Genomic DNA, 13005 nt, shown 5'->3' with positions numbered 1-13005 from the left:
GTTAACAAAGTATTTGTTGAATTGTAACAAAAAAAAAGTTGGTTGAATACTGATCATTCTTTTCAAACTCTTTAGATATCCATAATCATATCCTAGCCCAACCACAACAGTTTTTATGGAAGCACTAATTTGTCATATTTTAGATTAAGACAGATAACAGGACGATCATGGGTCTAGTTTCCGGTCCAATCGGTTCGGCCGATTAGTGTAGTCTTTAAAATACCGGTTGACATAGAGTAGTTCACTTTTTGGGCTCTTTGAAGTAGTTTGGCGCTACTTTCTCCATAACTTAAATATAGTATTTTTTTGTTAAACTCAACGCTACTTTCGAGCAATTTGTGCGGTTCAAATACACTTGTTATATGCAAAATTTGAATTTTTAAGTTTCAAGTTCAATGGAGCAAATCGAATTAGATTTTCTCATATGAAGAAGACAATGGGCTGAAAAGTCCTTGAGAAGGTTAGTTCGAGTGAATGTTATAAATCAGACTTGGACACGTTATCGAAGAGTCGATCTTCAAAAGTCGAAGATGTCATACTCGAAAAGGTCATTATGTTCATACAAATCTTTTTCGTCTTCAAACTTGGATATGTATAAACAAAAAAAACATGTCAATTTAAAACCCTTTAAGGATCTAATTTAAATGCTAGATTGATCTTCGAAATTCATTTGTTGAAGTGATAATTCATCGTCAATAATACTTCAAGAAGGAAAAAAATCATAGACATACAATATTTTTTTCGGTATGTTGACAAAGTGAGATTTCGAAGTTAGAATCGAAGTTACTACGAAAATGTCCACTTTAACAATCTCAACTTTATTAATTGAGTTAGATCTTACCAACAAAATAAACAACTAACTTTTTAAAGCAACAACTTCAGGTCCAGTCCAACCAGACCATCCATGCAAGTTAGTTTTCGAGTACATCCTTTTCCATAAGAAAGTTCGTTAGATGTTTCCAAATGTTTAGAATAATAATAATATGTACATGCTTGCATGACCATTACATTCTGTATTAAATTTATATATTAGCTCAGCAGCCATGGCAGAGTGTCATCCACCATTTAAAAATAAACATATCATCAATACACCTATGTCTTGATACATGGTCGTTGGATTGATATAAATTGGAATCAAAATAAGAAATTCATACCATTTGTTCAAACATGAGAATTATTCAACTTATATCAATATTGCAAATTAGCTATCACAAAAACGTGGGATTGTTTTCATAAAAAAATAAAAAAGAAAATGGGATTGTGTGATATAAAAAACGTGGGATTTGGAGAAAATTTTAATCATCTACACTTTTTAGGGCTAAGTTTTTGTTTTATTTTTTTACTCAAGTAAATTTAGAGATTTTTTTTTTAATGATAAACGTTAGTAGAATAGTAGTTACTTTTGGTTATAGAGGATGGGTTGAAACCATGATCATTGTATTACTAAAATTCATCTCCCTTCACCGAACCACGTTGTGACTCTAAGATTTGGGTAAGTTAAAGCATCTACAATTTAACTTAATCAAATATTTTGTTTTTAAACCCTAGGATTGGGGCAGATGGTAACGTGGATCTCCTCACATAAAAAAAAGTGTATTTATTTTTCAATTTTCAAAAGCAAACTGCATGCAATGAAACTATCAAGTTAAATTTTGTCTCAGGCAAGTTTGTTCATTTCAATTTTCATAAACATTGAAAAAAATGAAATGGTACTAACGAGAGTTAAGTCTAGCGAAATGAGAGAGTCTCTTACAATAAGGCAAACTAAAATTTGAATTTAAAATAAGAAAAACGTTCATATATTTAGTGATCGTCAATGCCCCAAATACAAATACCTACAATGGAGGAAACCTATGTGAAACAAAAAAGAATAAAATTGAATGATAAATTTATCGAATAAATGCTATAATTTATTCATGATGTATTCTTTATTAACATAAATGTAAAATAAAATATATTTATTTGAAAGTGATACACATTGTATTAATTAGATTTTACTAGAATTAAAGAAAAAACAATTATTCCATTGAAAATTGATAGAAACACATAATATATATTTTTTGGTTAAGGGGAACACTTGACCATTTATCAAACCTTCAAAAAGGAAAATTAATACCTTTGCTAATGGACCAAAATCTAGTTTTTTTGGTCAGGAATGAAGTGAACTAGTAATACAAAAACGTGGGCATCAAATTTGACTTTCTACCATTTGTATATGTATAAGTATAACAGAACTATACCCAGCCGCATTGGTCTGACTATTTTTGTTTGTATTTCCTCGATTTATTTTTATATTTATATTTATATATTTCATAAAAAAAAAAAAAAAAATAAAAAAAAAAAAGGATGCTTTCACCACCAACAACAACAACAAAAAAAAAAAGTTCCTCAAAAGAGGTTGCTAGACTAGAAAATGTCCAATTTGGACGGCGAATATAATTGAGTTGGGTTTAGGAAAATGAGAAGAAAGGAAAGAAATAAGCACGTTGGCAATGACGTTATCTCAAACTATAGCATTCTAGAAGGGCTTAGTTAGACTGAACGTTAATGTTTGACCAAATTCCAGACTTTTTTTTTGCATTGGACTTTCTAGATCCTATAACTAATGCTTATAACAAACTCCCCTCTCATTCATTCATATAACTACTTCTTCTCCAACCAATTCCAATTCACATTCACATTCACATTCACGCATACATCAAACAACTTCATATCAATTTATATATATAACCAACGAAATCAATATTATCATATCACCTTCTCCTCTCCGTCTCATTCAAAATGCCACCCTTTGCAGGTTCTCATCCCGTTGGTGTTTTCAGATCAGACACAAACATAGTCACAATCGACGTTGGTGGCCAAATTTTTCAAACAACAAAACAAACCCTAACCTCAGCTGGACCAAAAACCTTCTTCTCAACAATCTCACAAACCTCTTCTCCCTACACACCTTTCATTGACAGAGACCCTGATATTTTCTCTCTCCTCCTCTCTCTCCTCCGCACCGGTAATCTTCCTTCAAAAGCAAAATCATTCGATCTTCAAGACCTTATCATTGAATCCAAATTCTACGGCATCGAAAATCTCTTAATCAATTCTCTCTCTAACCCTTCTCAATTTGAACCTTTCAATCTTCAAAACTCACTTCAATTACCCTTAAACGGAAGAGACTCTCCTTCCACCGTCTCTACCACCCCTTACGGTTCCCTCCACGTCGCACACGGTAGCAAGATTACAACCTTTGATTGGTCACTTCGCCGGAAATCAACTATTCTAACTCACTTTACGGCTGTTGATTCTCTCCTTGCTTTATCGCCGTCGTTAGCCGCCGCCGGTGCTAATGATTTCTCCGGGTTACAGATTCTTGATTTGGAAAACGGTTATGTAAAGGATACGTTAATTTGGGAAAACGTAACGAAATCTGGTTCCACCGTTCAAGCGATTGGTTCTTCACCTGAGAACATGTTTGTTAGCTTTGAATCTTCACGAAGAAACTCTAATTCTATTCTTGTTTATGATTTGCATAGTTTGAGACCTGTTACAGAGATTGCTCACAATGAAATCTATGGTGCCGACATCGATTCAGCGATTCCGGCCACGAAATTGCAGTGGATTGAAAGTCATAATCTGTTGATGGCTTCTGGGTCCCACAGTGGTCCTTCTGGTGTTTCCGGTAATGTTAGGTTATGGGATGTTCGTTCTGGTAATGTTGTTTGGGAGATTTCTGAGAAAGTTGATTGTTTTGCTGATGTGACAGTTTCTGATTCTTTGGATGCTATGTTTAAAGTTGGTGTGAATTCCGGTGAAGCTTTTTATATGGATTTGAAGAATTTGAGTTCTGAGAAAAATTCATGGGTTTGTTTAGGTGATAAGAGAAAGGTTTTGAATGGGAAAAAAGAAGGGTTTGGTTGCAAAATCGAAACACAGGGGAATCAAGTTTTTTGCACTAAGGGTGGTGATGTGGAGCTGTGGTCAGATATTATAATGGGTTCTTCTAACAACAGGATTTTCAAGAAGAATTTGATGGGGAGGGTGCAAGATATGGGAGGTGCTAAGATCACAAATTTGGCTTTTGGAGGAAGTAGGATGTTCTTAACTAGAAAGGATTTGCAATGTGTTGAAGTTTGGCAGAGTTCTTCTAGGGAACTTTGAGTTTCACTTGTTTCTTTTATTCTTTTTATTTCTTACGAAAACATGTGTAGTTACACTGTGTAAAGGAACCTTCAAACTTGTACATTTTTGTTGCTTAGGAGGTTTTGTTGAATTGAAATTGTTTTAATCTTTTTCTCATTACAAATTGTCATCCTGCAATGTATGGATGGTTAGTTTTGTGAGACAAATCAAATATAGGTTTCATCTTATTATTGCACTCAAATTTTTCTTTTTTGGTTAAACTATGCTACGCTAAATATATATTTTTCCTGGTTGTAGATATGGTATTCTATATGAATTTTGACTTTCACTAAACTATTTGGATCCTATTGGAGAAGCAGAGAATAGGAACATTTTTTTCTGTTGTATTTCAGTTACCTAGCTTAGCTGAGGTCCATCATTGATAAATTAAACTTAATAAACAGTTTGCTTGGCTTTCAAAATGCCTTAAACAAATATAGTGATGAATTAAGCTTAAAAGTTTGCTTGTTATTGCACCCAAAAAATGAGTAAATTAGATAGTGTATCAGTTGTTTGTTTGCTCACAAGGCAATTAGTTGAAGGGAAGTTTAATGAAGAAAGAAATAGGCAACAACACAAATATTGAAAAGAAAAACCTAAAATGTTGGAAAAAGGTTGTATCTTCTTTCAAACTAAGTTCATATTTGAATTTACGGGGAGTTTGATTGAATTACAGTGAGCTATAGTGATTTTGCAAAAGTCAGCGCCATCGTGATTTCACAAATCTATTACGATTCTAAATATAAAGTAAAGTTCTGAGGAAGTTGAAACAAAACTTGATCCGATTTTTAGAACATTTGGATTATTATCACCGATAGTGATTAAGGGAATTTGAAGCGTCGATGACTTTGTAAAGAACGAGAGCTAAAGTTCAGTTCAACTTTCCATTGAAACAATAGAAGCAGAGAAAACTATGTAAAAGTAGAAGACTCGTAAAAGGGTGTGTCTTGCACAATTTTATGCGTAAGTTGGAGTGAGGTGGTTTAATAGGGGAGGTGATGAGGAAGTTGGGAAATGGTATGGATACTTGTTTTTGGAAGGATAGGGTGGTTGCCAAATGGGCCGCTTTGTGATCGTTTCCCTCAGCTATTTTCGATAACCTTGGAGAAAGATATTAAGGTGGGGGAAGTGTGGCATAGTGGTGGTGGGGTGACGAGATGGTCTTTTCAATGTGGGAGTTGGAGCTTTTGCAAGAGCTTCGAGAGGGCTTAGTAGGTGTAGTGGTGGGGGAGGGTGAGGATGTGCGGTGGTGGAAATCCGATGATGGGGGTGTGTTCACGGTTAAGTCTTGCTATTTTGCCCTTGAAAAGTTGCGGATTTTAGAGGAGGGTGGGAGTAGGGAGGAGGAGGAGGTGTTCCGTTACCTTTGGAAGAGCTCGGCACCATCAAAGGTATTAGTTTTTTCTTGGACTTTGCTTCTTGACCGTATTCCGACAAAAGCTAATCTTGATAAGAGGCGGATGTTGGATGAGGATGTCTCAAGGTGTTGTTGTTTTTGCGATAATGAGGGTGAAACATCAATCCATCTCTTTTTGCATTGTGATGTGGTTTGTAAGGTGTGGTTAAGGGTGATGAGGTGGTTTGAGGTCTCTATGCTTACTCCACCAAATTTATTTATCCATTTAAATGGTTGGACAAATGCAGTGCGCGGTAAAAACCTTAGACGTGGTGCATGGATCATTTGGCATGCAACTATTTGGGTGGTTTGAAAGATGAGGAATGATAGGATATTCAATAATAATGTGGTGGAGATTGATGAGATGGTGGATCAATTCAAAGTGTTGTCTTTGCAATGGAGTATGAATAGGTTGAAAATTCCAACTAGTCTATTTTATGAATGGTGTTGGAACCCAAGAGAATGTCTCGTTAGATTACTTTTGTGATGTTTGGGCGAGTTTTATTTGTATTTTTTGGGGCTGTTTTTTCTTTTGTGCTGTCTGTTATGTTGTTCAGCTTGTTTGTGTTCTGCTAGCTGCCTGTTCGGCTAGGCTGTGCTGGTTTTTAGGTGTTGGTTTTTTACTGTTTGGCTACAGCTAAGGGCTGTTGTGGTGCATTGTTCCTGCTATCCGGTCCGTCTCGCCTTGAGTGGATTTGGGATTATTAATATAGAGTCCTGATAGGTGAACATGCTTAGGTGGCAACACACTCTTGTACACCCCCCATGTGGCAGGGTAGTTTTGGTATTTCACCTTTTAATGAAGGGTAGTTTTGTCAAAACCCATATAAGCTTGACAAAAAAAAAATCAAACTGCAACATGTTCTTTTTCCACCGTCACTGTCCCTCTCTACTCCACTGCCGTCGCCGTCGCCCCTCCGGTCAGATCTACCGGACCGAATCGCCGGTCAGATCTACCCGACTGAATCAGAGAAAAAACTTGTTTTTGTCATCGCACAACCATGACATCTTCTTTGCAACACGCAAACGGATGCATTCTCCTCCGCCGTATCACCGCCGTCAAATGCAATCATATACGAATCTCATGGCCAACCTGACGCGGTAACGAAGCTCGTCAACATTCCGGCGGTGGAAGTTAAAGAGAATGATGATGTGTGCGTGAAAATGCTGGCAGCTCCGATAAATCCTTCAGATATCAATAGAATACAAGGTGTTTATCCTGTGAGGCCAGAACCACCTGCAGTTGGTGGTTATGAAGGTGTTGTAGAGGTTCACTCCGTTGGCTCCGCCGTAACGTGTTTCTCTCCCGGTGATTGGGTTATTCCTTCTCCACCTTCTTTTGTTACCTCACATTTCTTCAATTTCTCATTTTTATTTTTTATTTATTTTTTCTTCTAAACGTTGAGGAGCTTTTTCAATTTTTTTTTATTATTTTGGTGGAATGAGACAAAAAAGAATTGCCACATAGGCAGTGGTAGAAAGGGTGGATGGATAAAGGTGTGTCTATGAATCTTTAGCCATTAATATAGGGTGGTGATACATAGACCACCTTAGGTGACATGTACCACTTGTACACCCACATACAATTGTGACATGTGTTCATGTGGTCCCCACAAAAAAAAAAAAAACTCACATTTTGTGTCTTTCACACACTCTCACATGATAGTGGTACAATGTGTGTATGAGAAAATGGTGTCTACGAAACATTATCCTTAATATATTTGGCTGTTAAAAAAAAAAAGGCACCCTTTTGACAAATCTTATATTGACACGCGCATATCTTTCTTTATTTTACTTCTCTGTATTCAATAGAATAACAACTTAAGAAAACAATTTACATTTCTTTCATTCAATTTTTAGTTCTATCAAACAATTGAAAAATTACTATACTTTCTAGTTGAGTTGGAAATTGTTTGAATATCAACAGCCCTGAGTGTGTTTAGGGTGTGCGATCTCGCAAGGCACACAATGCAACAGTAGGTTAAAACTCAACGATCAGATATTATTGTTTCACTTAAAACAATAAAACTCTGTTGCATTTAAGGTTAATTAAACAGTTGTTAATGGACACAACATAAAACTCGGGTAAAATTGAAATAAATTAACCTTTTTTTTAAGCAAACAAATGATGCATTGAGAAAGTCAAATGACACTTATTTTGAGAAAGTAATGATTTCATAAAACGACATTCATTTTATGCCAGATGGTGTAATATAAAATTTAAGAGATTTTTTTGTATTAACCCTCTCAGAGAAAGTAGGGTGGCAAAACAGGTCAATCCGCTCTCATTTTCCCCCGCTCCTCCACTAACCCGTAAACAAAGGGCGGGGTGGACCAATTTAGGTAGAGGTTGAAACTTTCACCTCGCCCCTCGATAGGTTGGCTGGTTGGTTGGTCAATTACAATTAAAGAAACTAAAAAATTAAAGTACTGACTTATAGGTTAGTTGACGCTTAAAAGAAAATGAACTTCAAAAGTGGTTTATTAAAATTCACCCTAATCCAAAAATCATTACTCAAGCAATAAAAAGTCTATTGGTATGTCAAAAGAAAATGTGTTAACGGATGCAGTAAAATATTGACTCGGTAAAAAAACAACTAAAAAAAGAAAGAGATGTTTTTAATTGTCCCAACAGGATGGTACAAGATGACTTAAGTGGTAAGATCCAAAACCTCAACTCGTTCAATTTCTCAAACTTCTGTTTGTTTATTATATTTCTCAATGACAAATGTATAAATTTCTAGTTCTTCAATTTAGAAGAATAACCAGATTAGTGAGAGAAATTAAAGAATAAGACTAAAATTTCATTTTATAAGATTTGGAAACTTATAGCAACAACAAAGGAGTTGATGCAAAATGATGGAAACATGGTAATGCATATCAATTATCTTTTAAACTAAACGAGTACAGAGAAGTTTATTAAAACGTCAGTGAACTAGATTTTTTTTTTAATTGTGCAAGTACACAACCAGGAGGAGTTCACAAAGTCCTAGATCAGAGATTATGCATAAAAATGAATATACATTGTATCTCTGGATCCATGAAAATGAATATACATCATTAACCAGATCAGCAAGAGAAATTAACAGACTAAGACCAATGAACAGAGTGTAATTAGCCATCACTTATTCCATAAAAATAAGTAGCCTCTGAGACTATTGCTTGTAATTGGTTCCATCAAACGACTAGATCTTAGAAGTGATTGTATCAAACATATTTATGCTTTTAAATTGTTTGAGTAACAGAAGGAATTCAATGATTGTGTCATAGATAGTCCAAAACCTCAAAAGCCTAAATTTTGGAGAGTGCTTTTGTGAAGTTGGGAGAGAAAATTATAGAAGATGGGAGGGAAAAATAAAGTAGAATTTGGAGACCGGGTTTGTGATTTGCATTAATCTAAGTAGTGCTCAACTGGATTATATACACTAATACCTAACAGCTTAAACAAATTTTTTTTTTTTTTAAGCCACCAAAATATATTTAAGATGAGGAAAAAGTACAAAAAGGAGGGGGACTAGACCAAAACCTCCAAAATCAGTTAACAAACCTAAAATTAGGCATGCCTAACTTGTTTCTACCAAAAGGACCTCTGATGCAATCAGGGAGGTCAAGCCAAACTGTCAGGGCATTAGATGTTAATCCAACATTAGCAAGCATGTCTGCGCATTCATTACCCTCTCTAAAAACATGGGAAACTATGAAGTTCGTAGAGGTACTGATAAGCATACAATTGTCCCATCTTACCCTCTCTAAAAACAGCTAAAACAACTGTCATAACTAGCTTACCCATAAAACCCAAAAAGCTTAATAAACTCAGGTATAAATAGAACCACGCAACCCGAACCAATCCAATTTGAAAAAAAGATTAGATTGGTTTCGGTAACTAATTCAGTTTGATCTGCATTTTTCCAAACTCAGATGTAATTGGTTATAACTCAATGAACTTAAACCAACCCCAATGTTATGTGAAATTCTAATTTTTACTATGAAATATTATATGAAGTTTTGAGTATAATCTTTAAAGTTCTAAACAAAGACAAACACTAAATAACAATTTCAAGTTGTGCACTTCTAAGACAAACACTAAATAATTTGGGAGCAATACATTTAAAAACGAAAACAAGGCTTGTATCAACAAGTAAACAGCAATCTAGTCAGAGGAGTTAAATGAATTGAATGAATTAAAGAACCGGGGTTCAAACTCTTATGAAGGAGACAATACTAACATACAACTAATATCATTTGCCTATTTAAAAAACAGGCAAACTAGTTGAACCTTCTTTAAAAAATTTAAATAGGTGCACCTAAAGTAATTATACATTACACAATGGCATAAAAATAGTCTGGCAAAAGAGTACAAGAATCACAAAGATAAAAAAACTTACATAGTCTGCTAATATATTTAAAATGGCATCTGTGGAGCTTTCTTCCCAAAGATGGCCTCCCAAATGGAGGCTGAAAATGGTGCTTTCTTGTCCAAAAACACCCTAACAGCTTTCTCGTCAAAAGCAAAACCCTTTCCTGTTAATGTCTTGATAACACCTTTTGCTTCTTCAATTCCATTTTCTTTGCAAAAACCATCTACCAAGCCAACGAAAGTCGTCACGTTTAGAGAATGGCCTGCTTCTAACATCTCTACACAAAATTCAACAGCATCCTGTAATCTGCTACATTTATAGAGTCCTTGTATAAGAACAGTGTAACTAAAAGCATTCGGCAAAATGCCATTACTCTGCATTTTCCTGAAAATCCTTATAGCATCATCTGCCTTGTGTGCCTTTGTGTATCCCTCCACTACAGCAGTGTAAATGACAATCTCCGGAATCGTTCCCTTTTCCCGCATCAAACCGAAAAGCTTCAGAGCTTCTTGAACATTACCATCTTTACATAAACCATCAAGCATAGCCACTGCATTAGGTATAAGACCAGTTTCCTTCATCTTCTTGAAAATCTCATCAGCATCTTGAGGCATAGACTGTTGCGCTGGTTCATTTGAATTTGACGAATTCACCGCCCTTGCTTCTTCCAATTGGCTGCTTGCTTCAACATCTGATTTACTCCCTACTTCATCATCAAAACCAAGCTTATACTTATCGAGAAAACTATCTCCTGACTGACCACCATCTCTAACAGTTTCAGCAACATTTCTACCCTGAAGTCCAAGATCAATTTGCGAAGATTTATTGCCACGACGACCACCATCTCTATCAGTTTCATCAAAATTTCTACCCTGAAATCCAAGATCAATTTGCAAAGATTTATTGCCTCTACGACCACCATCTCTACCAGTTTCATCAACATTTCTTCCTTGAAATCCATGATCAATTTGCGATGATCTATTGCCACGGTTTCCATCAAATTTCGGACGACGGCCACCTCGATCGTATTCTTGGGAATGCAAAGGAGGTCGATTACTTGGCTTTTGACCTCTCAAAACCCTAGTTTGATTCAATTCCTCCGAAAGTTGTTGAACACCAAAACCTTCCTCATTTCTATTGCCACCATTATCATTAAAACTCCGTTGACGAAAAAATTCATCGTCAGATTCTCCGGCAGAAGCTTTACGGCCACCACGGTTATCATTAAAGCTAAAATGGCGAATAGCAATAAGCCATGGAGACAAAATTTGTTTAGAATTTAAAAGGGAGGCTAACCCTTCAATTTTATTAACCCTACGAACTAACAATGGTGTCATGTGGATGAACCTGTTAATCAGTTGCATCAAGCATACATAAAATCAACAATTTATCACAAAAACAAAAGAATATAAAAAAAAAATTACCAAAAGAGAAGAAAATGAAGCAGGATTAACTAAGAGAATAATTATATGATATGTTGACTAATCAATTAAGAAATTAACCAGCAAAACAAAGGAAAAGATGAAAGAGTTTCTTACCGTTTCTGGTGGGCGGCGACGAAGGCCGTTTGCGTTATTCGCCGATGTTTAGCTTTTTTAGGACAGTTGTTGAGTTCACTATTCAGTGGGACTACAAGTTGCCTCTGATTCAAGGGCAACGGGTTTCATTTGAAGGAACTTTGAGTTTTGTTGTTTTAGGTTTTTTTTTTTTTTTTTTACTTATTTTATCTTATTTGAGTGATTAGTTTAGAATCTTAGAGTTTCCAACTCTCAATATCTTATACTTGTTTGACCTTTAAATGAGTTTCCCGCTAGTGAACGGTGCAGTCGGTTCTTGAATCAGATAATGAATTTTAAAAAAAATAAAAATTTATATATTGAAAGCATTATAGATAGAAGTATTTAACAAATAACTTATTAATTTAAAATCTTTAAAGAGTCTCATGGGACACTGATTAACAACACCCTTTTACTAAGTAAGCTAATTCCTCTCTCAAATTATAAGGGTGGGAAATTTACACTCTAAAATTTATTTATTTTTTAAAACTCGTGGGGGCCCGTTCTAAGCCAGAGTAAAGCTATGTATGAACTTGCCCACCGAAATTGACACCAAAGGGAATCGAACTTGAGACCTTGAGAGTAGCACACTCCAAGATCCCAAGTCAACCACTAGGCCAACCCCATGGATCCACCGTCCATATATTATCAATTTTATGAGAGGTTGACACAAATTAGAGATTTGTGGAACCTTTGTGAGATCTATTTCTTAATATTGATCTCATTAATCTCTACTTGTATATATTTTTCTCATAAATAGATCATAAATGAATAGTGTGAGAATGGAGAAAATCTAATCCGTCAAATTATTTATTAAAGGATAATTTTTATTTAAATAGGTCTTGAGAATTTTAAAAGAATTTTGATTTCAAAATTTTTATTGACTATCATGATTTAAAGGATTTGAAATAATTTTATGGATTTTATAAGATTTCAAAATTTTTATTGACTTTCATGATTTAAAGGATTTGAAATAATTTTATGGATTTTATAAGATTTCAAAAGTTTTTATGAATTTTAAGAATTCAATAGAAAGAAATGATTGTAACAAACTCTTTCACAATATGTTCAATACGGACTCTTTTATTTATTTTTATGAGAAAGAACGGAGAGAAGGAGAGGGAGATAGAGAGAAGAGAGAGAGATGGATGGATATATATAAATATAGAGAGAGGGGGAAAAGAGATTCAATATAGACTCTTTTATTTATTTTATTTTATTTTTACGAGAAAGAATGCAGAGAGGGGGTGTATATATATATATATACTTTTTCATGAAATACTTTTTCATACTTAAATCTCACACTAGAAAATCCCAGAAAATTCAATTTATCAAACAATCATTTGAAATTGGAATGATTTTAAATACCACAAGATTTTTTTTTAAATTATGAAGAGTCTTGGTTGAATACCACAAAACTTTTTATAAATGACGTAAAGTCTTGATTGAATATCATAAGACATTTTTTAAGTTGTAAAGAATCTTTATTGAATACCAGAAAACTTTTTTATAATGAAAAAGT

General features: G+C 34.6%; 2 protein-coding genes across 2 annotated transcripts; one reads left to right on the top strand and one right to left on the bottom strand.

Annotated features, from left to right (window-relative positions):
* The first annotated feature begins 2630 nt into the window (after positions 1-2630).
* Positions 2631-4369, top strand: LOC25502060 (BTB/POZ domain-containing protein At5g41330). Its single transcript, XM_013591600.3, has one exon. The coding sequence runs from the start codon at positions 2782-2784 to the stop codon at positions 4150-4152; it is 1371 nt and encodes a 456-aa protein (XP_013447054.1). The 5' UTR covers positions 2631-2781; the 3' UTR covers positions 4153-4369.
* A 5354-nt stretch (positions 4370-9723) lies between these two features.
* Positions 9724-11629, bottom strand: LOC25502059 (pentatricopeptide repeat-containing protein At4g38150). The gene is made up of 2 exons (XM_013591599.3): positions 11466-11629; positions 9724-11274 (listed from the first exon to the last, which is right to left on the bottom strand). The coding sequence occupies exon 2, from the start codon at positions 11262-11264 to the stop codon at positions 9972-9974; it is 1293 nt and encodes a 430-aa protein (XP_013447053.1). The 5' UTR covers positions 11265-11274; positions 11466-11629; the 3' UTR covers positions 9724-9971.
* Between the last annotated feature and the right edge of the window lie 1376 nt (positions 11630-13005).

The sequence above is a fragment of the Medicago truncatula genome, chromosome 8 (genome assembly GCF_003473485.1).
Source record: "Medicago truncatula cultivar Jemalong A17 chromosome 8, MtrunA17r5.0-ANR, whole genome shotgun sequence".
NCBI lineage: Eukaryota > Viridiplantae > Streptophyta > Magnoliopsida > Fabales > Fabaceae > Medicago > Medicago truncatula.
The sequence above is the reverse complement of the archived record's forward strand: the minus strand, read 5'-3'. Positions and strand labels throughout refer to the sequence as shown.

Bases quoted from the DNA above. Each gene is read 5' to 3' on its own strand.
- LOC25502060 (XM_013591600.3), top strand. From the start codon at position 2,782: ATGCCACCCTTTGCAGGTTCTCATCCCGTTGGTGTTTTCAGATCAGAC.
- LOC25502059 (XM_013591599.3), bottom strand. From the start codon at position 11,264: ATGACACCATTGTTAGTTCGTAGGGTTAATAAAATTGAAGGGTTAGCC.